Source organism: Orbicella franksi, chromosome 1, assembly GCF_964199315.1.
Source record: "Orbicella franksi chromosome 1, jaOrbFran1.1, whole genome shotgun sequence".
NCBI lineage: Eukaryota > Metazoa > Cnidaria > Anthozoa > Scleractinia > Merulinidae > Orbicella > Orbicella franksi.
Genome location: NC_138145.1, coordinates 7,411,062 through 7,436,705, shown reverse-complemented (window position 1 = coordinate 7,436,705; position 25,644 = coordinate 7,411,062). Strand labels below are relative to the sequence as shown.

At 38.5% G+C, this 25,644-nt stretch overlaps 2 protein-coding genes across 6 annotated transcripts in view; one reads left to right on the top strand and one right to left on the bottom strand.

The window, feature by feature from the left end:
- Positions 1-874: 874 nt before the first annotated feature.
- LOC145487122 (CAP-Gly domain-containing linker protein 3-like) lies at positions 875-18,313 on the bottom strand. Of its 4 annotated transcripts, XM_081465849.1 has the most exons (22): positions 18,052-18,313; positions 16,901-17,069; positions 13,986-14,171; positions 12,344-12,451; positions 11,842-11,906; positions 11,006-11,093; positions 10,327-10,411; positions 9,864-9,919; positions 9,326-9,440; positions 8,775-8,863; positions 8,451-8,520; positions 8,135-8,238; positions 7,986-8,057; positions 7,353-7,488; positions 6,822-7,057; positions 5,637-5,713; positions 5,251-5,373; positions 4,691-4,936; positions 3,572-3,647; positions 3,255-3,357; positions 2,732-2,777; positions 875-2,478 (listed from the first exon to the last, which is right to left on the bottom strand). In XM_081465849.1, exons 1-22 carry the CDS (start codon positions 18,069-18,071, stop codon positions 2,376-2,378), a joined length of 2,373 nt encoding a protein of 790 aa, XP_081321975.1. In that variant the 5' UTR covers positions 18,072-18,313; the 3' UTR covers positions 875-2,375. The 4 variants fall into 4 exon arrangements, with proteins under 4 accessions (XP_081321975.1, XP_081321982.1, XP_081321988.1 ...); XM_081465856.1 differs by lacking the exons at positions 16,901-17,069; positions 18,052-18,313 and adding an exon at positions 15,517-15,834 and having other exon boundaries at positions 881-2,478; XM_081465862.1 differs by lacking the exons at positions 16,901-17,069; positions 18,052-18,313 and adding an exon at positions 15,558-15,834 and having other exon boundaries at positions 881-2,478.
- A 174-nt stretch (positions 18,314-18,487) lies between these two features.
- LOC145487109 (NLR family CARD domain-containing protein 4-like) overlaps positions 18,488-25,644 on the top strand; it is a 13,057-nt gene continuing 5,900 nt past the window's right edge. The window contains exons 1-3 of one of the 2 annotated variants that reach the window (XM_081465830.1): positions 18,488-19,227; positions 23,977-24,680; positions 25,399-25,644. The exon at positions 25,399-25,644 is cut by the window's right edge and continues 189 nt beyond it. In XM_081465830.1, coding sequence (XP_081321956.1) covers positions 24,041-24,680; positions 25,399-25,644 — 886 coding nt within the window. In that variant the 5' untranslated portion in view covers positions 18,488-19,227; positions 23,977-24,040. Of the gene's footprint in view, positions 19,228-23,337; positions 23,411-23,976; positions 24,681-25,398 lie in introns of those variants that run through there. The other variant, XM_081465838.1, reaches the window with a different exon arrangement.

Here is a 25,644-nt window from a genome sequence, read left to right as displayed (position 1 = left end):
GATAATAAAAAAATATTAAACAGTAACTACACGCGCGCTTTGAACAGAAAAAGCTTAAGATAGACACCTTGTGTACATTTTGCGACAAATTTGATTTCACATGATCAGCTGCGATATCGGCGGGATGAACAAAAATATATACATGAAACAATAATTATTCACGGATTCATTAGTTAAATGATCGCAAAAACACATCAATCAAGCGATTTTTCCTGCAGTATGTGAATATTGCAAGAGGCGGAAAATGTTAGTTATGCTGCGAAATTCCATTTCCAATAAAAGGACTCGTTTTACTATTTTTTTTCTGTTTTTAGCTCAGCAATTTACTTCAATTGCAGCCACACAAAGCGTTTTATGACGATCTAATTTTTTCAAGTACCTTTGAGGCGTCCACATTATTAAATGACCGCTAGTGTTAGGCGAATAAGCTGGGAAAAGTTGAAACAGCTAGTTTTTCACTCTTTCTGGACAGAAACGACGAAGACCTCTCTCTCCATTCATAACACTAAATCGTCCAACCGGTGCTTTTGTTTTGTATCACACGTCCTATCAGTATAATGAGAAAGAAACGTTGTCAAACTTTTTTAAAAGTGTTATGAGGACAGTACGCATTGAAAGGGAAAACCGCGCGCGTTTTTAGCACTCCGTTTAAAGTCAACCTCGCTCGAAACTGGAACCGTTAGCACGACTTTTCAGATATTTACAGCTCATCGAAAAAACCTTGAAAGTTTTGGTGACGCCGCTGAATTTTGACGTCGCATACACGATGAGAACGCAAGTACTGCTGAGGGACGTTGGAGCGTGTCAGTGTAAACCGAAAATTAGCATTATCCTCTCATATCCTGGTCATTTTTTTGCAGTAAAAGGGTGGACAATCAGAGACAATAATTGAACTCTATGCTTTATTTTGCTACACTGTTTTTATTATTCTGCGTATACAATAAATAATATGATATATCACGCACATATTGTCACTTCATAAGATAATAAAAATATAACTCTATAGCCCTTGAAAAGCCAATTGTCATTTTTAAATATTTATTTTAAGTACGACAAAGTTGTAGGCATTCTCCAAAACTGAGGAAGTATAATAAACAAATGTACCAGCTTCACTAAGTATATAGTTTACTTCTCACGTTAATTCGCCAACAGAATAAAATAATAGCGATACTGTAAAAGGGTACATTATTTGCAATAAAAACGGAAAATTCGAAGTTTTCCTGTTTTGTTTTTTTTTTCCAAAATTTGGAAGGATTTTGAGACAAAATTAGCATCGAAAACGTAAGCCCTGAGTTTTCAAACGTGTTTTTACTCCATTTTTATCCCCAGCGTCATTAACCATGTTTGCTTCTAATAGTTTCCTGTTTTTTGTTAAGCGCTATTCAACAAAATCCAACCATCACCCTTGAGTGTCTAATGATTTTAGTATTGAGCTTCAAGGAATCATCAAGACTAAAAATAGCGCCGATGACTTTCTCTTATCCTAAACTTATATAACCTTTCCCGCGCAAAGATGACCTATCTTCCTAAAAAGAGTTCACCCTGCTAAATTTTAAGAAAGTAGCTGATGTAAGCACAATACTCAAATGAAACCATAGCAATTGCGCTTTCACGACAGAGCAGTTTCCTTATGACTTGTAAAACCTAAAACATAGCGGTAAAACAAAATCCCCCGCACCAGTTTGACTTTCGACACGTGAAGCTGCGGGTGACGAGTTTGGTGTTACTAATGCAATTAGCAATCTAATGCAAAACTAATTTAGTTATGACAGAATTTGCAGTTAATCGGTTGACAAAACGACCAACATGTATCATAGTGACGCCATAAAAACGTACGATTTTTGAGAGGACTTTGATGACTACTACAAAAGGATATCTGAATATCATAGGACTAAAAACACGCAACTTTCCGATAATGCAAATATGTTGTGAACTGACTGACACGAGCTATTCTTCAGAACGGATACTTTTTTTTAACTTAAATTAATTTGCGCATGTATGTGTAACGGCCATCTTTATCTGAAATAGGAGCCTAAAAGATGTTAAAAGCTACTCAGTGAGAAAAGTCAAACATATCTTCTTACGTTCAGTAAGTTCGCAGCGAACTCGTCTTGGGTGAAACCACTTTTGTGATAATATTTATCTTCGGCAAGAGAAGATCAAGGTATTATAAAGTACCTTGACCCTCTCTTGTCTTCGACATTCGTCGAGATATAGTCGGCTTCGATTTGCTTCCTGTACCATTCGTTGTCGGACAATCTTCGGGACACTCTCGGAAAAACAAAGCATGTACTCCCAGCCAAAACCCAAGACTCAAACATCGTTGACAAGTAGTCGCTGACAATCTTCGGCACCTCTCGGGATTGCCACTAGTGTTACGCAAGAAGTCCAGATTCCATTTCGTTGATTAACTTGGCGCAATTGATTCCTCGACAAGTGGCTCGACTCGGGCGAACCATGAGGCCATGTTGAGGTTTGCTGAAAATCGTGTAAATGGTATTTGTAGTGTTAGGTGCTATGACTTCCAACTTTGTCTCGCACTTATTATTATTTGTACGATTAGAAAAAGGATTTCTTATCCCGAAAGCTTCAACAGTTTAAAGTACAGAAAAAGTTAGGAATGGTAAAATAAGATGTGAACAGATGTTAAAAACAAGCTGTGGGGTTTTCAGAGACGAGAGAAGGCCAACAATACCAGGAAAAATAACTAGGAAATTAAAGGAATACCCACCAACTGAAGTATTTCTTGCCATTTACTGAGCCGTCGTTCTTTCCAACTGTAAAAAACAAAAGCACAACTGAAAACAAAGCAATCCGATAGAAGGCGAAAGGCCACTGGGTTTAGCTGGAGCGTATTGAACAAGATGACGCATTCTACCGGTTTCACAGAACACCTGGTCATATAAGAGTAATTTAAAATTGTATCAAGTAAAAAAATAATAACAATAAGACAACTTCCAATCGTAGGCTTAAACCTGTAGCAATCTCGGCTAAGTCTATAGAAACGTTCTGAGGAAGCCTCGTTTTCGGGGTCTCTCTTCCTTCCGAACGAGGTTGGATCTGGGTTTGTAGATTACGTTGCGTCGTAGAGGAAACCACATTTTCACGTTTTCATCCCGCGGGTGGAACAATTTCTACCCCCAATCATAAGGTTATGTACCCTGTAAGACGTCTCTGTCGATATATCTAAATAGGCACAAAAACTAGAAACTAGCCAATAAATACGAAATATAGTGAGCTATAAAGCTTTGTACCTTGCTTCCTCATTTCTACGCCCAACCAGGTTCCTTCTGCGAACTCCGCTGGACCAATGTATCGAACAACTCCAAGCTCACCATTTACAAGCACACTAAGGCCCTACAACAAAAAACAGTTCTCATCGCTAAATTGTAGTTCGGTTGTCCTTGCAATATTTGTAGACATATGATGCAAAATAAGTTGCAAATCAATTCAGGCTTAGCAAGGGACTACACAGAAAGGGTTTTTGAAAGCTTTATTGCACATAGAGAACGTTCGTGACACACAAGGGCACAAAAACTGAATGCAATACACAATGTTTTTTCTTACTAACCGCGGTAAGCTGGAATTCCGCTGAAGCTTTGCCTTTTGGTAGAGGTGCACTGCCTCGCCGTAGCGTCTGCAAATTTCTGTGACAAGAAATAGCTTGTTTGGTGACGTCAAGGAGAAAATGTGTACATTAACATAAAACAACGCCACTTTATTATACAATTATTAACTGACTATTTTCGCCTTCGTTTAGTCAAATTTCAGTTTTTGCTTCAGTCCGAGTTTTCGTTTCAAAACATAATTTTCTTAACATGCAGTTTTTTTATAACTGTAAATGATCTTTAGCAAGTGGAAAGAGTAGCTTTCCATAAACATGTGACCAAACAGCCGAATTCGACTTTTTTCACACGCAGTTTAATTTGGATGACAGGAAACACAGCAGCTTCGTTTTAGTTTGAATAATTTATGTCAAGGGGTCCTCCAGAAGGTACATTTATGAGGTACAAAAACTAGGTGTGCGCCCAATAGGCCGACCAAAAAAGGAGTTATGGCTTTGACCATAAAAGTAGAATAGGTCACGTTCGATATGTATGGGTTATTGACCAAGTGTGAGGTCAAGATGGCTGGATATTGGCCAAGTTCTTTTTTTGCGTGTTTATGGACCGAGACGGAGTCGAGGTCCATAAACTCGCAAAAAAAGAACGAAGCCAATATCCAGCCATCTTGACCGAACAAGCTTGGTCAATAAAGGATTTATTATATGGCTTTCGGAGAAATTTTTCTTGCGGGACACGGCGGGTAGTCCCGAGCGGGCAAGATAGCTCCATCTTGCCCGCTCGGGTAGCCAATCAGAGCGCAGGATTTGATTCATCTTGCCCGCTCACGGAGCTAGCCATATAATAAATCAATATTCTAACATGGCTCCGAGGCTTTCGGGTCAAAACTGTAAATTTTTAAAGTTTGTTTTGTCTCTCAATTCCCAAAAGGGACTTTGATACAAAGAAAACAACACCAAATATAGACGTTTGTCCTGAGATCCTCAAAGCCATGTTAGAATATTGATACATCAAACGTGGCCTATTGTAAGGCTATCAGTAGGTCAAACAATGCTTCAAGTCGAAATATGAAATCACAGCCCAAAGGGAGTATAAGTCAGTTAATACCACAAAATGACAGTTCATACTTGTCAGATACAGCTGACGCCGCGCTGCCTCGTCTCGGTGTTTGTTGATCCGTGATAGACTGGTTCGATAGTTTCCGCGTGCTGCTACTGAGGTCTGGGTTGGAGTCGGTTTGTGACAGATCGCTCAGCGAGCCGTGAGATCCAGAGGCTTGTAAAGAATTCTGGGAGCCAAATTTGCCTTTAAGAACGGGGATGGATGGCACTGCAAAGCCATTGTGATCAGCTGTGTTTGAATGGTCTGCTCCTCTGTAATTGACAAATCAATTAACACGAGCTAATGAGCGGTTCAACTTGTCCAAAGCCTTAGCAACATTTTGTTTCGGTATTTATTGAAGTAGCTTAGCAACACGAGCTAAACCTATGGCGTGAAAAAGACGTCAGAGCCCCTGAGGTATAACCAAGACAACCCGTAAATTTCTTGATGACATCTGCTTGTAAGAAGGCATTTATTATCAGAGAAAGTATATATTATTCACAATAAAAGCCTTTCTTCAAAATAAAGGATTGCAAATTAAAAACTATTCGGCAATCTCTTCTTGTTTACTAAGTTAGTTTCTTACTTGGTGACTTTTGATGGAGGAGCGAAGACGCCATGACTTGGTTTACAGTCGAAGTATCTGACCCCAGCTACTGAGCCATCGTTTTTTCCCACAGGTTGGTCCAACTCAATACCAAGCCACATACTGAGTAAGGGAAAACAAGAAAACAGCGGTCGATTTCGATGTCATTGTTCTATTTTAAAAGGTTACGCCATGTTCTAGAGAATTCCGTTAGTCGCTTATAAAGCGGTCACCTTGAAAATGGTAGCCTAAGTTTCTTAACTTCGCCGCTTGTAGTTGTTAATTTTGGCTTAAAATTCTAAAGATATTAATTTCCCTACATCTTCAAATGAGAGGTAGAAGTAAACTCTCAATTGATATCACGCTTATACTTCAACAAACCTTACCCTGAAGCGAACTGTGTTCTTCCAATGAACCTTACAACTCCGTTTTTCTGGCCGGCCACCATCACATTATCACCTATCTGCAAAGATCAAGAACATACAACAGCAGTTTCCTTCAACTTGTCAGTCCGGCCCAAGATGGAAATCGAGTTTCTTCCAACTCAAGATAATGCATTTTTTAACGTTAGCTCTACGAATTTGGCTCCGGTTGCGACCACCTCTCCTCAGCGACCAGTTTTCCAAAATACCAAACGTTTCCCAGTCAAACCACTATCTTTGGAACCTCTTGTAAGCGACCACCTCTCGTAGGCGACCGCGACCACTTTAAGAGTTAAGTTTTAAATTTTCTTTTCTTTTTAACCTCCCGTAAGCGACCACTTAATAGATAATAGAGCGGAAATTGGATAATACGGTGTGGTAACATTACCGTATTCCTGGGTAGTACAAGATAAGTAAATTTCTCAAAGGGAAAAACGGATTTTTTTCTCAAAATTGTCTTTTCACATGAATACAACATTTCATCGGCATTCGCGCATGTCTCTGCAGTTACCATACTGTAATGAGGCAAAATTTGGACCCAATTTGGTCTATGCTCTCGTAAGCGACCACCTCCCGTAAGCGATCACCTAGGCTTGACATTTTTGGTGGTCGCTTACGGGAGGTTCGACTGTATTGGACAAGAAGATCAAAACAGTTGAACAAAAAGTATTGTCTACATTTACATTATCTCGAGAGATATCTCGAAATTAAGTTTAAATGGTCGCAAGTTTGGAAAAATCGCGCAACGCAAAAGCTTTTTGGGATACTTGTTTTTACTTTAAAGGTTATCTATACAAAGCTTTCAATTTCATCTATGACCAGTGCTGTAAAATAGTCCCTGATTTAAATATCAATTTGGTCTTATCTGCAAATTTTATAATATAATTCACCTTCTATGTGAAGCAATCTCCGGTAGAAACTGTAAAATTGCCCGAAAATGCCTCACATTCACCGTACTGGATTACATTATGACAAATGAAAATAATCCGTGAAAAGGCCGATTCAGTTTAAGGGACATTGATGAGGTGAGTTCTTCTTGTATTTTAAACTCTCTTTATGTTAAATTCTAATTAAAGGTAAAAGCTGAAGCACAGCAAGTTCAGAAAAATTTTAAAAAATTCATGGCCTAGCAAGCCCATGAAAGCTAACCTGAAAACCAAGCGATTCATCAGTTCCATTCACTCGTGAAGAAGGAGCTGGCGAGTTGGAGCGGGAACTTGGTCTTGAGTTAGGTCTTGAGTTGGACCTTGATGATGCCCGTGAACTGGACTGAGAGACCTGGGCCTGAGCAATACGAGAAGCAGAGGTTGGACGAGAATTGGACGGAGTCTGCTGCTTTTGTATGGAGTCTGCTTTTGTGATCTTGGACAGGGGTGCAAAAATGCCTGATGATTGAGAAAACGATAATGAATAAGAAATAAGGAGTAAAATAGCTTGGTTGAAATTAGTTTCTCTTAATAAGAAACTATCTATAGAAAAAACTGAAAAAATATAAATAGACCAAGAGAAACAAAGTATTTAGAGTGTTTTATAAGTGAACTTATCCTGTTATCGAGAAGTAAAGTACAATCTTAAAAACTATTTTAAATTATAATTTCACAGATTCCCATTTTCAGTCTTGAGTTTGGCCTGTCCTTTAAAAATAAAACAGAAGGAAGCATTGTGCTCTTGGCAACTTACCATGTTTAGGTGGGCATTGAAAGTATACAACACCTCCAACAGAACCATCATTTTTTCCTATGGGAGTGTCAAGCTCCACGCCTGCCCACTCCCCTGAGGCAAAGTCAGTTGGACCACAGAAGCGAAGGGTTCCAAACTGAAATGAAATCAACATTGTGATCAAAATCTGAATTCTTATTTAATGATTGACAGAAGTTGAACTCTCATTGTTAACTTTGTAAATTTGGTAGTGCAGCTTTAAGATGATCAACTGATGTAAATCTATTCCCATCACCATGGTTCAAACCCCAGCCAGGATCCTGGTCTTGGGTTCCAAGGACCTTGGAATACTTTACTTTAACAATGCATAAATTAATACATGTAGCTAACTGTTGACTCGACAAAACACATGTATTACACCAAGGCAATGGACTAGTATCTTAGTTGCTTAATGGTAAAGCAAAGTTCTGCAGAAGTTACTTGTTAGTTCAACTAGCCTGCAAAGAGAGAAGGATTTCCGGCTTTTGTTTCACGCCCCCAGTATTTTTTGGTGGTGTGATACAGGCAGAAATCTGTCTGTGTTTGCGCACTACTTATCCACTTCAAGTCAATAAACATAGGCACTAAGTAAAATAAATATAATTTAATTATTACCTTATTTCCCCCAATGCAAACTTGATCTCCAATCTTCAGTCCCATAGATGCCAAAGTAGCTGGAATCTCATTCTAAAAAGAAATGAACACAAATGTTAAAAATAAACAAGGAGTTGCCTGAAAGCAACACATAGCATTTCAGTTGTAACCTCTTGATCTTGTGTAGCCTTCAAAGGAGGTTCTGCCTCTGAGAGAAGCCTTGTCATCTTATCAGCTATGATTGCTGGCTCAGAATCTTGTTCATACACTGCAACTATAATTAAAGCAAATAAATTTCAGTACATATATAATTTTGTACTGTAAGGGCTAACCAGTAAAAAGTGCGCTGTTCGTTGGGGACCACGCACACATCACGCAAAAAAAAAAACCCTACAATTTACAAAATTACAAGCACATTTATATCAATTGAAAATAACTGTTATTTAATTTGCAAGTGCTGTATTGCTACAGCGTAAATGTACTTACCATCAGGAATACAGTGTAAAGCCAGTCTGTTAAGTTTGTCTGTCACTGAAGCATCTGCTCCGTGCTGAAGCTGAAAACATTGAGATCAACAGGAAAGCTGAGTTGAGTTACAAATTGCTAATGAATGAACCTGTAAATTTGGATCTTACATGTAGTCCTACATTCTGTAAATGAGCTATTTAGGTTTCTTAAAAATTCTCTCATGTCTTCAAGCATCTTATTCAATAGCTTGGCTGTTGTGACTATTTAATATATTTAATGTAATATTGAGTTGATTTTCCCAATTCAGTTCTGCACCTATTCAGATATCTGGAGAGCACCTACCAAGCACTTTGCTCCTTCTAAGCAGAGATTGCTTGCCGCAATGTGCAGAGAAGTACCATTGTCAAATTCCTTACAGCGGACATCAACATCTGTTCAAAAGCAAATTATGACATTAGATCCCTTGCTGAGAGGGCTGGGCAACAATTGACCAGCCTTGAGGCATTACCTAATAGCTAGCTCACATAGTGAAAGGCATAACAAGATGGTATCAAATAAATAAATATTTATTAATAAGTTAGCGTAATTATAAAATGATTTTATTACAAGAACATTCACTTAATCAATAGTGGGTTCAACTTGATAGTATAAGTACTTTTAAAAGAGATATAATTTTTTTCTTTTTCAGATTTACAGCATAGTAGAGACCATAATACACGTGTATGTCAGCAGAAATCTCCAAAATGTCAATTTCTTAGGGTTATCACTGAGATTCCAAAAAGGTACAATGTAATACCCTCAAAGAAAAGCACTGCCTGTAGCTAACCAACAACATTCCCTCGCACAACACCTACCATAACTGTTTAGATCCAGCACGCTATCTTTAAACTAACCTCTTGCATTAGATGCCTTCAGTAGAACTCTCAAGATTGGCGCAGCATCAAAGAAGGAAGCATAATGTAAGGGAAGCATGTCAGTCCAGCGGCACTTCTGACTTACGTCACCACCCTAGGGCAAGAACAATAATTAAAAATAATTGTCATATTATACTCTGACAAAAGGCGCGATTATTTTTGCACAGATACACTAACTTGTAATCACATTAAATGTAAATAAATAAATTGGAAATGAAACAATGTATACTACAGGGTAAATAAAATATTGGGTACATCTTATGAAATTTTGCAGAATGTGCATGACCTAGTTCTGAGCCGATAACACTATCCTACTGTAAGTTGGCTAAAATCACATGATACTGTATCATAGCGCTTGTATTCTGCAAGATTGAGCAGGACAATCTTGAAAACTTACTCAGAACTGCATTTACTGTAGTTCTCCTCAACTTTTTATCATTTATTTTAAAATGTAAGGTGTTTCTTAAGTATAGAGTAACAACTACTGTCATGACAGAATGATTCTGTTGAAAATTACCTTTGAAATCAAAGAACTAACAACAATGCTTGCAGCACCAACATCACCAACACCAACTACAAAGAAATGAGACAAACAATTCAACTGATCTCACCTGAAGATCTTTAATCTTTAATCTTTTATAAGTATACTCCTTAAACAGTGGAACTATACTAGGAGTTAGATAGATAACTGAAAGCAACTTACAACTTTTGGAATACTCTTGTCATAAAATGCAGATGGTCTTTGTGAAGTCTTTGACTGAGACAGAGGGTGCTTTTACCTTCTTAATTAAATCTTTTTAAAGAAATGTCAGTGGCTTCCAGCCACTTGCATTTGCGCTCTTACGTTACACCGGAGTACTTACTATGTTCAATAACAACACAAATTGCATTATCCTGCACATAATATTAATAATATAGTTTAGTGAATCCACTACTGTCCAGGAACATGACATGTTAATAGAGTTTTCATTCATTCATACCTGCCCCAGCCTTGCAGGCATAGTGAAGTAAGGTCATATCTGTCAGGCCATCCCGATCATCTACATGGGCACCTCTCCTTAACACCTAAATGTTAAAGAGCTTATAATTAGTTACCATTAAATAAGAGCTCTAGACTTAACAATCGTTGCTAAATATGAAGATCTTTTAAGGAGGCCCAGGTATTAATAAAGAGGGATGCTAGTTAGAATTAATTACTGAAAGCAAAATTAAAGTAAATGTCAGGTGGTGGGCAATGGCTGTGAGAAGTAGCACTGTCTATTTCTTCCTATATGTAACTAATACTGAAGAAATGAAAAGTAGATTTTGCACTTGCTTAGGAAATTTGAATTGAAAGTTCCAAGTTTTTCCCAACAAACTGTCAATCAATATTGGAACACTGCACTGTAACATTGCAGAATTCCCACCAAAAGAACATCTGCTTTGACTGTAAGCTCTTTCCAGACCAGCTAATCTTATAAACTTCTAAATTTTTCACCAGGTGCAAAGAACAATATGTTCAAAGAAATTTATCGCCTGAAGAGATATTTACAGCACTACCAGTAGAACTGTAAGGGCCAGACACTGGGGTAACACTGAAAAATCCATTACATCGTATTTTTGTCCACCATTGTCAAGAAAAGAAATACATGTACAATAATTATTGTATACTCGTCTTACCTCTTTGACAAGCATTTCAATGTTTTGTTGAACCTGTGGCACCCATTGCCTCATTATCGCAAAAATCTCTGAGATGGTTGTCTTTGGACTGTGAAAAAGGTGAATTGTGTTTATTAAAATCTAGAGATTACTCAATGAAAATTGTAGATGAAAATATAATAATTTATTATTCACAGTTGTGTGCTTTGAGCACAACTCTTTCAAGGATGATTTGATTATTTAAGGAATTGCTGTTTTAAAACTGGTAGTCTGTCTGGCCAAATTCGACGGAAAGAGTGACAACTCTAACTTATAATTTTAGTTTTATTCACAACTCTTATAAATAAAGTTTCCAGAGAAGAGCAAACTCTTGCTCCACATCTAGAAGAATTATGTAAATTACTGGGAATCGGGAGCCTCAAAAACATTTCTAAGAAATCAGAGATGACATATCACATTGCAAAACTTTTTGGAGGCCTTTGACAAACACACAATTCTCTTCAAATAGTGTTTGTAAGAGTTGTCACCCCTGCGCTCAAACTAGCCAAGGTTAGTCCATCTCAGTTAAAATACACCTCACTATAAGGAACATCACAAGACAAATTATAAATGACAAGACCAAAATATGTTTTGAATGAAGCACTAATTGAGATAAGCTAGTAGTGTAAAGTGCATCTGATAGCTGGTTTCGTCCTAATATACTAAATTCAGAAGGCAGCAGATGCATAAAATTTGTCTTGACAGTGTATGTGTGTCCTGAATAAAAAGGGCCAATTGCAGTGCTAGAGGTTTCCACTGAGCCTTCACAAAGGGTTCACACATGAGTCTTGTCTGTTTTGTACAGTCTTAACACTTACTCTAGAAGAATGTCTTGGCAGCCAGGACAGTTTGGATCAAAAAAGGTAAGTTCTAACTTTCTACACTGTCAAAAGAAGAACAAAAAGTTAACAACATGGTGTCTTCATTTTAAAATAATTGTATTGGAATTCTATGGAAGGGAAGTTAAAGGACCTTCATTAACATTTAGAGTAATTTGTCGTGATATGTTAATTTAATTCAATTCAGTTTAAAATGGCAAGAACTAAGTCTGGAAGGGTTTTTCATGTCAGTGGCAATTAATGATGTTTAACAAGAAATAAATTTGAAAATTTTATTCACTAATTAAATGTGAAGTGTTTGAAAGTATAACTAAGATAGAGATGTTCCCTTGAAAATTTGTTTGACCTTTAATTATTAATGAATAAACCTCAGGAAAAGGATAAAGACTTCAAGAACTTGTTAAAATTCAATAACCACGTAACTGGGCTTGTAAAAGTTATCATTAGTTTAAAGTACTTTTTAATAAGCAATAAAACTTACGTTTTCACACAAAGGAGGATCCGAAGGCGAATGTGAAACTGGCTTATCGCGAGCTGGCATTATAAAATCGGTCACCACGAAACCTGAGGTGGAATTAGATGTCTTTTCCTGAAAATATAAACACAAACTCATCAAGCGTTTCGTCTCGCTGATCGCACAAGTTTGTTTACGTTCAGAAAAACCTGCAAGTCAAATCGAAAACCAGAAAGTTTTCGACCGAGGGACGCGATGAACATATGTTTATTTCAAAACTTACTAAAGAATTTCGATTTGTACGATATGTTTACTTTCAAAGAATGCCCTTTTGCGATCATAATGCAACACTTAACTTCGAGGTAAATATTGTTGATATAACTTAAAATTACAACGGAGCTGCTGGTGAAATACTCAAGCGTCTAATCGTATTAATTTCGGACACACCAGTGTTCAATATTCTTTTCAACCTGTAGCACTTTACAGCACCTCTGTGGATAGAAAAGAATTTGGTTCTCGCGCCAAATGAGCAAACAAAACGTGAAACGGTTAACAAAACAGCGGACCTATTTTTCTGCTCAACCAAAGCATGACGACATATATTCCTGAGACACACAAAGAAACACGACAAACAATTGATCACGATACATTAGAGGTGGTCTCTTTCTTAGATAAGTTCCTTACCTTTCCAGGCATCGTGAAATAGAACCAAGATTGAGCGATCGACAGACTTTCGTTGCACTTTTACCAAACCATCTCTATTTTGAATGCTTTTTTGGAGGGAAACAATTAATTCACACAGAAGCCGCTGGGCAGTAATTTGCCTGACTCGCGGCGCTTAAACAATATCGGGAAACCAAATAGCCGACTCACTTGTCCACCGCAATTAATTTTTTTTTTTTGCCACAAACTACTATATTTGGCCAAAAAAAAAATCCCGTAATCACCGCTGCATTCGCAAATATTCGTTCATTCCGGGTCGTTAGTTATTACGTATGCTGTGCGCTTGAGGACCCCTGAGGGCGGCCATATTTCCGTTCCAAACTAAAGAAAAGTTCAAAACACCATGTACCAGCTATTGTGGCAGAACTTTGTTATCTGAGTAAAGAATCCGCTTTGGTGAAAGCTTTAGTTCACGAGCGTTGGCACACGATGTGCAAAATAAATTTCTTGTAACATCAGAATAAATTTCATTTATTAGAAAAATTGTCGGCCACGCCTTGAAGCTTTGAGATTTCCTCTTTCGTTAATATTTTCCAAATTATTTCCTTTCTCAAAAAATGACGAAAAAAGAAATCGCCTTCATTTCAACACAGTTTCATGATAACGAAGAAAAAGAGAGTAAGCAGCAGTACGAAAATACAACTTGAAAGATCGTAAAATTATGATCTCAGCTTAGGGGAGGGGAAAGGGGGACGGAGCAGGAGGTAAGGGGAGTAACTAATGACATTCACGGGAACTTAACCTGCCGTCAGGCGTTCTTTTTGTCACGGCAGGAAAAGGAAAGCCTGAACGCAGGCCGTACCTGAACGGTAGTCACTAGGCGAACTTCAAATGATTGATCCTTGGTGAGGTTTCCATCTAAAACAAGTGTCTATTCAGAACTATCACACCTTGAAATTTGGAAGGATCAGGCCTTCTTTAACAATAAATCGATATTCAAACTCACCGGAGAGTCCATGTCCGGTAGCAGGGGATGTTGCCAACGACTCTCTCCAGTCACGGAGTTGAAATAGTAGAGTCGACCAGTGTGACTCTTGGACGAGCATAAGACCCAATTTTCCGGAAGACTGGATTCGAACCTCTGGCGCGCCTCTGTGTCATCGTTGATTTCAACTTCCATTTCGAAATCTGACTGTAAAAAAAAGAAAATTTCAACTTCAAACTACTCTGAACTCAGCGCTATCTCGAGCTCAAATCATTGTCTCTTAGATATACGCTTTCAGTCATTTCACTCAGTATCGGCTGCTTCTCAAAGTTCTCGCTATCTCAGACGGAACTATTTTTCGTTTCCATTCCCGGGTTCGCAAGCAAATCTTAAAACCAGTATAGAGCATACATTAGATTTATTTGACATTTTCAGGACGGTATTTTTTTTATCTACAACGTACAATAAGCCAGACAGTAGACTTTGGACGGGGAAGAAGAAATAACGAAGAAATGCTTCTTATGAACAAATTATTGTGTTTGAGTTTCATTTTTTTTTAAAATTATAATTCCGCACCATGGATATTCAAACAACGAAAAAGGCAAACAAATAAATCTGAAAATAAATAAATAAATAAACAAACAAACAAGCGATTTCATCACCGTGAGGACGTAATGATCTGCTTTTAGATCAAGTTCAGTCTGAAGTGGTTCAAATTGCTATAGCTTGCAATTGCGTAGCAACCGCTTCCCCGCAATTTTTGTCACGCCTACAAAGCGGGCAGCCTTGTCACGCGGGTTGGCTATTCTTTTGTAAGAGCTAACAGGTACCAATCTATCTCGTCGATACGTCTCTTAAGGCGATGATAAAATTTCTGTACTGCAATGACACCGAACTTATACCCCAGAGAAATTTATTCCATATATTTCATCGAAGGGTCCACTGACGGGGATGCCAAATTATAGAAATCGAACATGAAGAATCGAATAGCTGGGTTACAAAGTGAGAGTAGGCACCAGCTGATTGTCAAAGAGTGGAACTGTCCCACGACTCAAGGCTGCCAGCCACTGAAATTTCATTCAGAAGTCACAAAACAAACTTTCAAAAGTTTTAAACTTTTACTGTTGCGATTGTTTTGTTTCAGAATTGTTCCGGCAAATTTCCAAGAGTTAGAACAAAAGTTTCAAGTTATCTTCGAGGCAATTAAATAAAGAAATTCATGTCTCTTTACTTTTCGTATTAAATCTGTAAACCAGATCGCTGGCAAAAGGATAAAACGGAAATTTTATTTAGGGTTGCCCAACAGAACTTTGAATTGTAGTTAATGGCATTGAAAGGCATATCCTAACCTGAAACCTATATAATTCTCGGTGTGATGTACATAATGTATATGTTTGTTCTTAGATTAGAAAAAGGAAAACCATTTTCAGTTCACGAACTCATAATCGCGCCAGTTTCCTTCAAAAAGGACTATGCGTACCCACACTTAACACATGTGGTTAGGTTTTTCAGAAACGCAGTGATGGGGGAATGCAAACATTCAGGGACTTACATTTTGCGAAATCAGGAAACCATTTGTGAGTCCGCACACACCTGAAAGCGATGGAATCACGCTATCGGCCGCGTTATTTCAAAAGGAATCTCTCTGACAGTCGCCTAATGTCCGCTGGCTGTATACGATGTGAATTCCATGGTATCAAGTATTGATCTTTATTAAACCCAACAAAGTTGAATTAAGTTAAGTTTGAATGAGCAAGTGTCATTTTCATGTTACGATTTGACAACAGGAAACAAAGCTTCTGTTTTGTTGTCTACCGCTGATGAAAGAATTCTTGAAGGAATAATAACATTTGTTGATCTGTCTCAAAACTATTACATTCTTGATATCTCGGTCGTCCGAATCAAGTGGTCCCTTGCTTTTGTAACGTTGATGCGCTATCAGATTGTCGCTGAATGTGCCTCTAGTAACTCAGGTCTTTGGCTTCTTTGGAATTTAAATCTACTTTAAACAAATTCTTGTTTCACCTTCTTTGCTTCAGGGATTAAGGCACTTGAAAGTAATCTAAATTACAAAAGGTATTGATTGCCACCGGCTAAAGTAACAAATTCACCCAACAAAACATAAGAAAAGAAAAGAAAAGAACAGCGCTTGCACAGGACAGAATTTTCTGACATTTCCGTTACAGTGAATTTCATCAATAGTTGGGTTAGGGGGAAAACGATGAGTGCGGAGTGCGGATCGAGTCCTTCTTTTCCACGTCACGTATTAAACCGCCAATTTAGCTGATAACTGATATTACAGCCGACCCTCTCAAAAGAACGCTTGCCACCATCTACAGTTGAATATCACTGGCTGATTGGTCAGCACGCGGACTTGCGGACTCGCGCGCGAAAAAGACACAGAGAACGTAGCTGCATGTATTCTACGTACTAATCCCAAAGCTTACAACCTGTCTCAATACAGTTTTTATAAGACAGGCATTTGCAGGTCAGGAGAGATATATTTTTTAAACGTGCATTTAATGTTCTTGCGTTAAGTTTGTCTAGAAGCGAAACGAAAATAGAGTTACAGGAAAAATTGCCGCGCCAGCCACCCCAGGTTTTCGTGTGGAGTTTTAGTGTCTCGCTTTGGCTCCCTGTCTAGGATACCGAAGGGTAAGTAAACAAAGTTCAAACAACAGTGGCAATAGCAACCCAACAACAACCACATCAGCAACAACGAAGAGCTTAAGGTTGTGTACCCCGTATCTTTTTCAGCGAGGAAAGGCGATTATTTCGCCTTTTTTCTGGTTGTAATGTTAGAAAAACGGATCTACGGTGCAAATGAAATGTTGTTGCTGAAGTTGTGTTACGCCTTTGTGAAACAGTTTTGCTGTACTCTGGCAAACTACAACACGTGACCGGAATGACATGAACAATGACAAAGTGTATCTTACAAGAAATTGTATTGGCGTGCCAGGAGAATCCGGTGAATGAGTGACGTCATTGTCATCTGTGATGCAGAGAAAAGGTGTAGGAGAGTCCCTCAGGACTGAAATGTCATGCGGGAGATCCAGATCTGGAGTGGAAGATACATCCGAGCCATCCGTATTGTATCCATCTAAACTGAAATAAAAGGACACATCTGAAACTTAAAAGGATGTCAAGAGATGGCAAAGGAAGGTGCAGTGGTAGACAAGTCGAGGCATAATTTGTATAGAATCCTACAGTAAAGCAGCCTCATTGAATTTTCTGCAAGCATGGCCTGCAGCCGTAATGTCGCCACTAGGCTCGATTTCCGCCGCTCACGCGAGTCCGGTCCACGTCCCTCCACGAGAGAGTGACTCCAGGGGAAGAGCGTGGCTAGTAATCTATGTCGCCCCAACCCCGTTTTCATGAGAGACCCTGGGAACGACGTTGTGTCGCAGTAGATTCTTTTTGTCAGAAATCATAACTCTAGCTACTGAAGATTTCTTTACTTCGCCGGAGTCTGTCAATTTTTGTTTACCGCTCTCAACACCGCACTCGAGTTCTTGATTTTTTGAGTCCTTGATTTGTTTAATTTTTGTCTAGCATAATAAAATTAATGCCCTCTCTTGTCACATTAGTGTAACATTCTGTCGTAACTAACGATCTGGACATAGAATATGCCCTTATCAGTAAGTTTTAACCATTCTTTATCCAAGTTCATGCCCTTACTAAAATTTGATGAGTAATTTCAAACACACAAACAAACGTAGCTTTTTCGCTCACGCAGAGAAACTTTGATTCGTTTGGTAGATGATTAATTTCAATTGATAACAAACGAGTACTTTAAGAGTGTGCCTAACACAAGTGAAATCCGCAAGGCCAAACATATCAGGCAAAATTGTTTCGATACAAGAGGAGTTCATGCGAGTTTGAGAAGCACGAGCGAAAAATTGTAACAAGAAAATTGTGAGAATAACTCGAAGTCAAAGTCGAAGAACGAAAAGCGACAAGGTTACAATTTGAAGTTTGTTTTGATGTCTTCGAGGTAACTCTACCGTAACTGTCTCTTTCCGCAGGACAAGTGAGCAGAATTATTAGCCGTTTATATACAGATTAAAGCAATAAGATTTCAACTTACCTTAGCCCGAATGCTGACATCTCTACAGAAAATTGTGGCGCCGGATATAGTTGTTGCCTTACCACAACTCTTCGCTGATCATTTTATATTCAGACATGTATATCTGCATCTCTAAATAGATTTTAAAACCACTTTAAGCTGAAGCCATTCAAGGGCAGAGGTGCTGATCCCTTTCCAAACACCTCCGGCTTAACTCACAAAGATGCAGTCATGACAGGGAATATAAATCAACTTCTCCTGAATGTTGATGTTGATAAAACATCTGCGCTATCTGTAGTCGGTGGAGGACAAACGGTGGAAACGTGATCTCAGTAGAAAGACCACCGCTGCGATCTTTTCTTGGCATCATTAGTTGGGAAACGGCGGCCCCTAATCAACACAGTGAAACGACAGTCGTCGGCAAGGCTGCAATAAGGGGCCAATCGGTAGCTTTGATGGGCTCTGATGATGAGCACTTTAGGTCAAAGATCTTCTAACGATTCCAATAAATGAAAGATAAGAGAAAAGGAATTCACAAGTTTTCTTCGCGGGTCAAGAGAGATGTCTGTTATCTAACGAGACCACTTCAAATTTCAAAAAGACAACTGTAGGCGTTTAATTTGATTGAAGATGAATCTTGAGTGTTGACGTTTCGAGCGATACCTCTTGAGAGCAACGACAAAACTCTCAGACTTGGGTGGGTAGTCAGGGTTAAAGGGGGGATGGGGAGGTAGTACGAATTGGTAGGTTTGAACAGCGAGTGAATGTTCCTAATGGGTTTTTGTACTCTTCACGACCTTGCTTGGGAGTTTCCTAGTCTATGTTCTAAAAAGAGCTCAGAAGATTACGTGCTGGCGTTTCCTATTTTCAGTTCCTGCTTTATGAAGGGATGGAAGTATCACGTTTGCAAAAAAGGGAAATATTTCTTGGGCTTTTCAATACACTTTTTTTATATTAAACTATTACCTCACTTCCGGTTTATTTACGGAAGTTGAGACGGAACAATGAATGCAAATTCAGTACCAGTCCTACTCGTTATTTCCGGGACATTAAAGATTTATCGAAAATGACATCACTCGTGTTTGGTTTGCTGAAGGGAGCGGCGTTTCATGATATTTTGCTCAAAAGGACTGTGAAAGCTAAACATCTTCAACATGTGATTAGTCGACTCCAGCAGCCATCGTTACTCCTGTAAAGGTGCGTGTTATTCAGCCGTCAAAAAACGCAAGCGTACCCAGCAATAACCCTTCTAGGTGGTGTCTGATTACTAGATCATGATTCAACATTTGAAGTTTAACTTTATCTCGTCTTAAGATGTAGGCTTCATAGTGAATATTTTTGCCAAAAAAGATATTTTTATGCGATTGTTCCAAACAATGGTATGATGCTTAGCTTCCGCTTTCGTTTCCGTCTTTAGTTGCTAGTGTGCTATCGTTTTCGCGCTTTTACAGTGACCTTTCGCTTTCAGTATTCCATGATTACGCGATTCAGTGCTGAAATAATTAATAATTTATTTTTCGAATGAATCTTTATAATTTTCTTGTCCTTATCTCGTCTTTCCATCAGTATGAAACTCTGCTCTCGGATCCCCTCCATATGTCTACATGTCTCAGCTGGGATCAAGTTACAAAACTCGCTGGGATATGAGTCAGATTGAAAATGAAACATACTAGCGTAAGATTATTCTTTGGTTGGAGCTTGGAGAAAAGAAAGAAATTGAAGAACTTTTGGTGCTCATCCAGGTCCACTGTTAGTTTCCCAGGCTAATGATGGAATTGTTAAGTAACTAACCCCCCCAATTTTTTTTCGCTGATATAAATTTCCTCTTTCTCCTGATCACCACTGCGAAAAAATTATCTTTGTAGCTATTTTCGTTAATTTTCTATGAATGTTTAAAGGTTGCAAATTTGCCCTTTTCCATGTTCACGACCGAAGAACAGTGGAGAATGGGACGAATTGGCCTTTGACGTCACTTCGGGAATAACAATATTTTGTCCCTGAGAAGAATGTATGCGAACATGCGATAGTGTGTGTCAAAATCGTTGCAGAATGCGAGGAAGATATGTTGTTGGAGGCTGTAGCAATACAGGATGCGTAGAATAGAGTATTCCTCTTCGTTCAATACCTCTATCTCGATGAAACTCTGCCAGAAACGAGAAAAAGACCAAAGAAGTGGGCTGATCTGTGCGAAGCTAAAGCCGGGGAGCCATTGAGAACTTCTTCGATCTCGGGTTCGCCGCTACTGTAAAAACCTAGAGATTTTCATGGCCTGTATATTCTTCTCTATCTCTAGTGGAAAGCGTGAAATTGTCAAGGTACCGCATAAGACACGAATTTGGGATAAGCTGGGAGCCATCTGACTATTTTGAGCGCAAACGATCCTCCGACGCGAGTCCCAAACGAAACTATAGGTGACGAAATTACACGGTAAATTAAACGCATCGCGTTTTGAAATAGAGACTTGACTTGTCTAAACGAATACTAAACTAAACCTACGTTCTACAACGACGCGAAGAAGATTGTTGAGGCTTCGAACTGGTGAACTAGCTATGTATTTGTGGATTTTAATAAAATCACACGCACGCCGGAGGTCGCCTGTAATCTGGCCGTGTTTCTCAATGGCCATTCCGAATACAAAATTGTTTTGCTCTTAGAGTTTCGTCTTCGAGGAACGAAATACATCTAAATTACAAACTTAGAATGGATCAAGCATTTATAAATATATGAGGAAAGTGAAACAAACGATGAAGATTCGACCCTATAGCTACCGACGGAGATTGCTGTGCTGAAAGAAGAATGCGCTTTTCAGTCAACCGAAACGCAAACTAATAAGTCGAGGACTCCCAGGTTATTAGCGTGCGTAAAATGGACATTTCATTCAAAATAACAGTGAAGTAGAAATGTATTCATTTAACTGAAAGTATACTGAACCTCTTTTCAAGATCTTGTTGAAGGATTTTCGATGATTTCACTAGTACGGAATATGCAAATTTGCGTAGCTTGTGTTCGTACACAGTAATTCAATGTGCACATACTACGGTCGGTCGACAATAACGAAGCGAAAAGTTACCTCACCTTCGAATATTGTTTGCCGACATCTCTGCTTATCTCTTATGTTAAAACTATTTTCAATCATTGATCTGGAGAAGTAGGCAGGAGTGGAGTACGACTACATCGCATTTTAACTTGTATTTCGGGGGAAATTAATATTTGAATGTAAAAGTGTTTTGTCTCTCCGAAGTTTGCACGTTCCGTTAAGTCAAATTACCAACTCTTCGTGTTCATTGACATCTTTATGACTCTTTAAGAGCTGTAAACTAACTCTTCAGTCATTGTTTGTACCTTTATAACCCAAATGGACTGGCAAATTGTCGACCCGGCCTAAATATAATTATACAACGCGGCGATCTCGACTGGCGACCCGCACTTCGAAATGGAAAAAAATATGTACTTCACAGCCGTCCAAATCGTAGCTAGACTCCGAATTGTAATGCTAGATGATACAGTTCTTTCACTTAAAGTTCTTGTCCAGTTTTGATAAAATATGAATCACAAATAACCCGAAAATGTTTTGACTGCCCTCGAAGCTCAGTCAAAAGTCTCTTAAGTGTTTTAGCCCGGTTCCCGAAGTGACGTCACTAGTAGCCCGACCCAGATCCCACTTTGCGCGGTCGTGAACATAGAAATTACATGTTTAAACGCTTGTAGAAACGCAGGGATTTTAGCAATCGAGATAATTTTTTCGCTGAAGTAATCAGGGAAACTGGTAGAGTTTATTAAAGGAAAAAACATTTTTTGGGTTAGTGGCACTTTAATGGTAATCTGAGAGAATTCTGCAGGGTAGGTTTACATTACTTTTAACTGAATCGGTATCAGTTTGGTCATGGTTATGGCTTAATGGTGCATGAAATAGTTCACAATTATCCTACAAAATCGGGCAGAATATCACCTGATACTTAGCTGACGAGGCCATAGGCCGAGTTGGCTGAAATCAGGCAATATTCTGCAAAACTGAGCGGGATAATTGTTTCATTATTCAACACATTAATGACAAAGCAAATGATCATTTTCTTTATACTAGAACTAAAATCTCGATCTGGTATAATGTTGCTGGGGTAAACAGTCGCACCAGCTGTATGACCCATAACATTATGAGAGTTTTTGCTGGTGTCATGTAAACGAATACAGAGACACACGAGGAAACTTTATATATTTCAGCTTTGTAAGATATTATATATATGTTATTCCTTTCATTCTTTCTTTCTTTCTTTCTTTTAGTTATATAATTATATTACTTTATAAGCCCATTTGAAAATTTACCAATGATATTATTAAAACAAGTTTGCCGTATATAAGCTAATAGATTATTAAGTGTAACATTTGAGGAACCATCCCTAACCCACCCACCAGCAAACCCACACCCACCCCACCCCCACCCCCACCCCCATCCCCACCCCCATCCCTTTTAGATGAGGAATAGACTGTTGAGTCAGTTCATGGGTTTATTTAAGAAACAAGAAATTACCTAGATTAAATATTTTATAATCATATTGACTGTGTAGTTTTACTTTGAAATTCTCATAATCAGTTCCAGTTCCCCTTAAGACCCTTCCCTCCCCTTATCTGACCGACAACGAAGAAAAACCACAATCGAACAACCAAGGGTAGAATACAAATTCAAAACAAACCTAAATTAATTTCTGGAAAAAATTATCAAAACTATTAAGAGGTATTCTTGAAGAGAAAGTAGAGGATTCTCTGTGTGTTATCTCACTATTTTTCTGATTGTTTCTCCCACATACTTTAATTTGTCCACAATCCCCTTTTTAGTTGTTTTACCACGACTTAATTTAAACCATCACACTGTAAAAGTTTGAAGACTTTTTTGATTTAATTACTGTAAATGTTATATTAATATAAACTAAGATCAAAGTTTATCCTTTGTATAAGTAGCCTAGCTCTTAAGTTGTAGTCATTGCACTTGCTTGATGTATCTCAGATGAAATTTACATAGTACATACATACATACATACATACATACATACATGCATGCACACATGCATGCATGCATGCATACTTAATTGCATAGCTCCCCCTTGGGGGCTCTTCTGCCCTACATGAATATTGAAATATTAAGTTACAAATTAAAATAAAACTATTTACAGATAAAAATATAGATCATGAAAACAGCTTACATTTTAATAATAAAATAAGATTTTATGGTCTGTAATTAAAAATACTCTTAAAAATTCTCTTTTTGAAACCACTAAGACTTTCCGTGTCTCTGACCACCTTAGGTACATCTTGTAAAGAATTAAAAATTTTTGCCCCACAGAAGGCAAAAGCCCTTTGCCCAGTAGCAAGTGTGCACTTGGGCAAGGTAAGATCGCTCTTTTGCCTGGTGTCTCTTTGGTGAATTTCTGAATGGTATTGAAATTGCTCACTAAGATAGTCAGGAGTCAAGTTGTTCGTGCATTTCTAAACCATAACTAAGTCGTTAAAGAGCAGTTTTTCTTTTACATGAAGCCATTTAAGAGACTTCAGGGTTTTTAAAATATGATTGTACTTTTTTAAGCCAGTTATGATCCTGCAGGCATAGTTCTGTACTAGCTGAAGTTTTTTAATATTCTCTTTACTGGTGTTACTCCATACTGTCGAACAGTAGGATAATTTGCAAAAGACGAAAGCATTTACAACATACATGGGAGGGCTTTGATCCAACAGGTGCTTTATCGTATTGACTCTCCTTAGTTTTCAATAAAATAAAAATCAGAAAGACAACAAGTTACAAGTTACAACAACAACTCCCACTTTCTCTCTCCCTCCCTTCCCCCACCACGGTACGTGAAAAGCCTTTTTGTCAAGGCAAGCAGACCACATTAGAGTACAAGTTTATTAATTGTATTATTAACCATTTCTTGTCATTTCTTAATTCCATTCTCACAGACCATGAAGAGACAACGTCTTCACTCTCTGGCACAAACAATCATTTAGGACCACCAAATTGTGCATGGATTTGAAAGCAAAGATGATGGTCTCTGATGAAGAAAAGAGGTGGTTGGTATTTGGATTGGCCATGAACAAGGTGGCAGTTCCTGTTTTATGTCGTTTTGTCCAACAAGGAATGGTCAAACGCTATACAAGCCTTGACATGCACTGTAGAGGCCTAGCCATCCCCAGCAGCCTGCAGGCACTTACTTACGGTGACGTTGCTACTGATCCTATGCTCAAACACTTGAAATTTCAGAACATCAATAACAATCTGCTCCTGCATGCCAGAAACAAGATCCTTTATGACTACGGCATCCACAGTGCAGTAGATCTGGCCAAACTGTACCTGCCTGAATACCTTACCAGGTTTTCAGGCTTTGATGGGTCTCTTGACATCAGTGCCATTCTTCGCTTGCTGGGATTTGACAACCCTGCACCCATATTCTCCTCTCCGAATCTTTTTTTGTCCATTCAGTGTGCAGCAAACGATGTGAGGGAAAATGTCAGGAACAAGTGGGGCCACTGTAATTTTAATGAGTGGTCTGAAGTCTTCTTCAGCTACTGTTTTGCAAAGCTGAAGTCATTGATTAGAAGCCTTGGGCTGACTGATGGTACAGAGAGGACTGCCTTAGATCAGCTAAATGAATGGGAAACTAAAGGTACTACTGGATGGATTGTTTAATCAATACCTATATTTTGACAGGATTTTATTCACAAGTCAAATGCCTAGATTAGCTCATACCCACCTTCCTTGATTACCTCCTTCCTTTGTTCTTTCCCCCCTTATACCCACCTTCCTCCAGCTCCCCTTTCCTTCCCTCTCTCTTTCATTCCCTGTTTGTTTTTACCTTCTTCTTTTCCTAGTTTTTTCCCTTGCTGATAGTAGGCGACGTTCAATATTTTAAAATTCAGCTGTAAACAATAGACCTCAGCACGAGGCTCTCTAGAATAAACCCCACAAACACTTTATTTTATTCCCCAGAGCCTTGCAATGAGGTCTATTGTTTTGGCTGAATTTTAAAATATCGAAATTGACCTATTTTCCTCTCATTTTCTGCCATTAATTCTTTCTTCTTCCTCTGCTCCTCTGTCCTTTCCTTCTTTTCTTCATTGCTTCTTCAAATGGTCCTTCCTTGTTATTTTGTATTTCCCTCTTAATTTCCTTTCTTCCTGCATCCGTTCCTCCCATCCTTCCCTTCCTTTCTTACCTTCTTCCTTTCCTAGTTCTCCTTTTCTTGTTTTCTTCGTTTCTTTCTTCAGACCCCTTTCCTCCCTCCTTGGTTTTTTTTCCTCTGTCCTTTCCTTCCTACTCAACGACTCATAGTTATCTTATGCCTGGAAAGCTGTAACTGTTCTTTCTTTCTACTTTTATTCCAGGATGTCAGTTATGTGTGGGACATGCTGTAGATCAAAATCTATTCACTCTTCTTCAACAAGATGTAGCAGAGCTGATTGACTTACTGAAGAGGTCTGAAACAGCACGGTCACCTTGTCAAGAATCACAGGGCCAGCAGGGAATAAGTGAAGCTCAAGTTACCCCGTCCTTGGATGCCCTTCAAATCAGAATAGAGGAGCACAGTGAGAAGTTTCAGAGGCAAGAAATGCCAGAAGAAGAGATTAGAG

Excerpts from the sequence above, each read along its gene's own strand:
- LOC145487122 (XM_081465849.1), bottom strand. The coding sequence starts at position 18,071 with ATGTCAGCATTCGGGCTAAG. Across the intron at positions 17,070-18,051 it reads ATGTCAGCATTCGGGCTAAG|TTTAGATGGATACAATACGG; the intron begins GTAAGTTGAAAT and ends CTTTTATTTCAG. Across the intron at positions 14,172-16,900 it reads GCACGCCAATACAATTTCTT|TCAGATTTCGAAATGGAAGT; the intron begins GTAAGATACACT and ends TTTTTTTTACAG.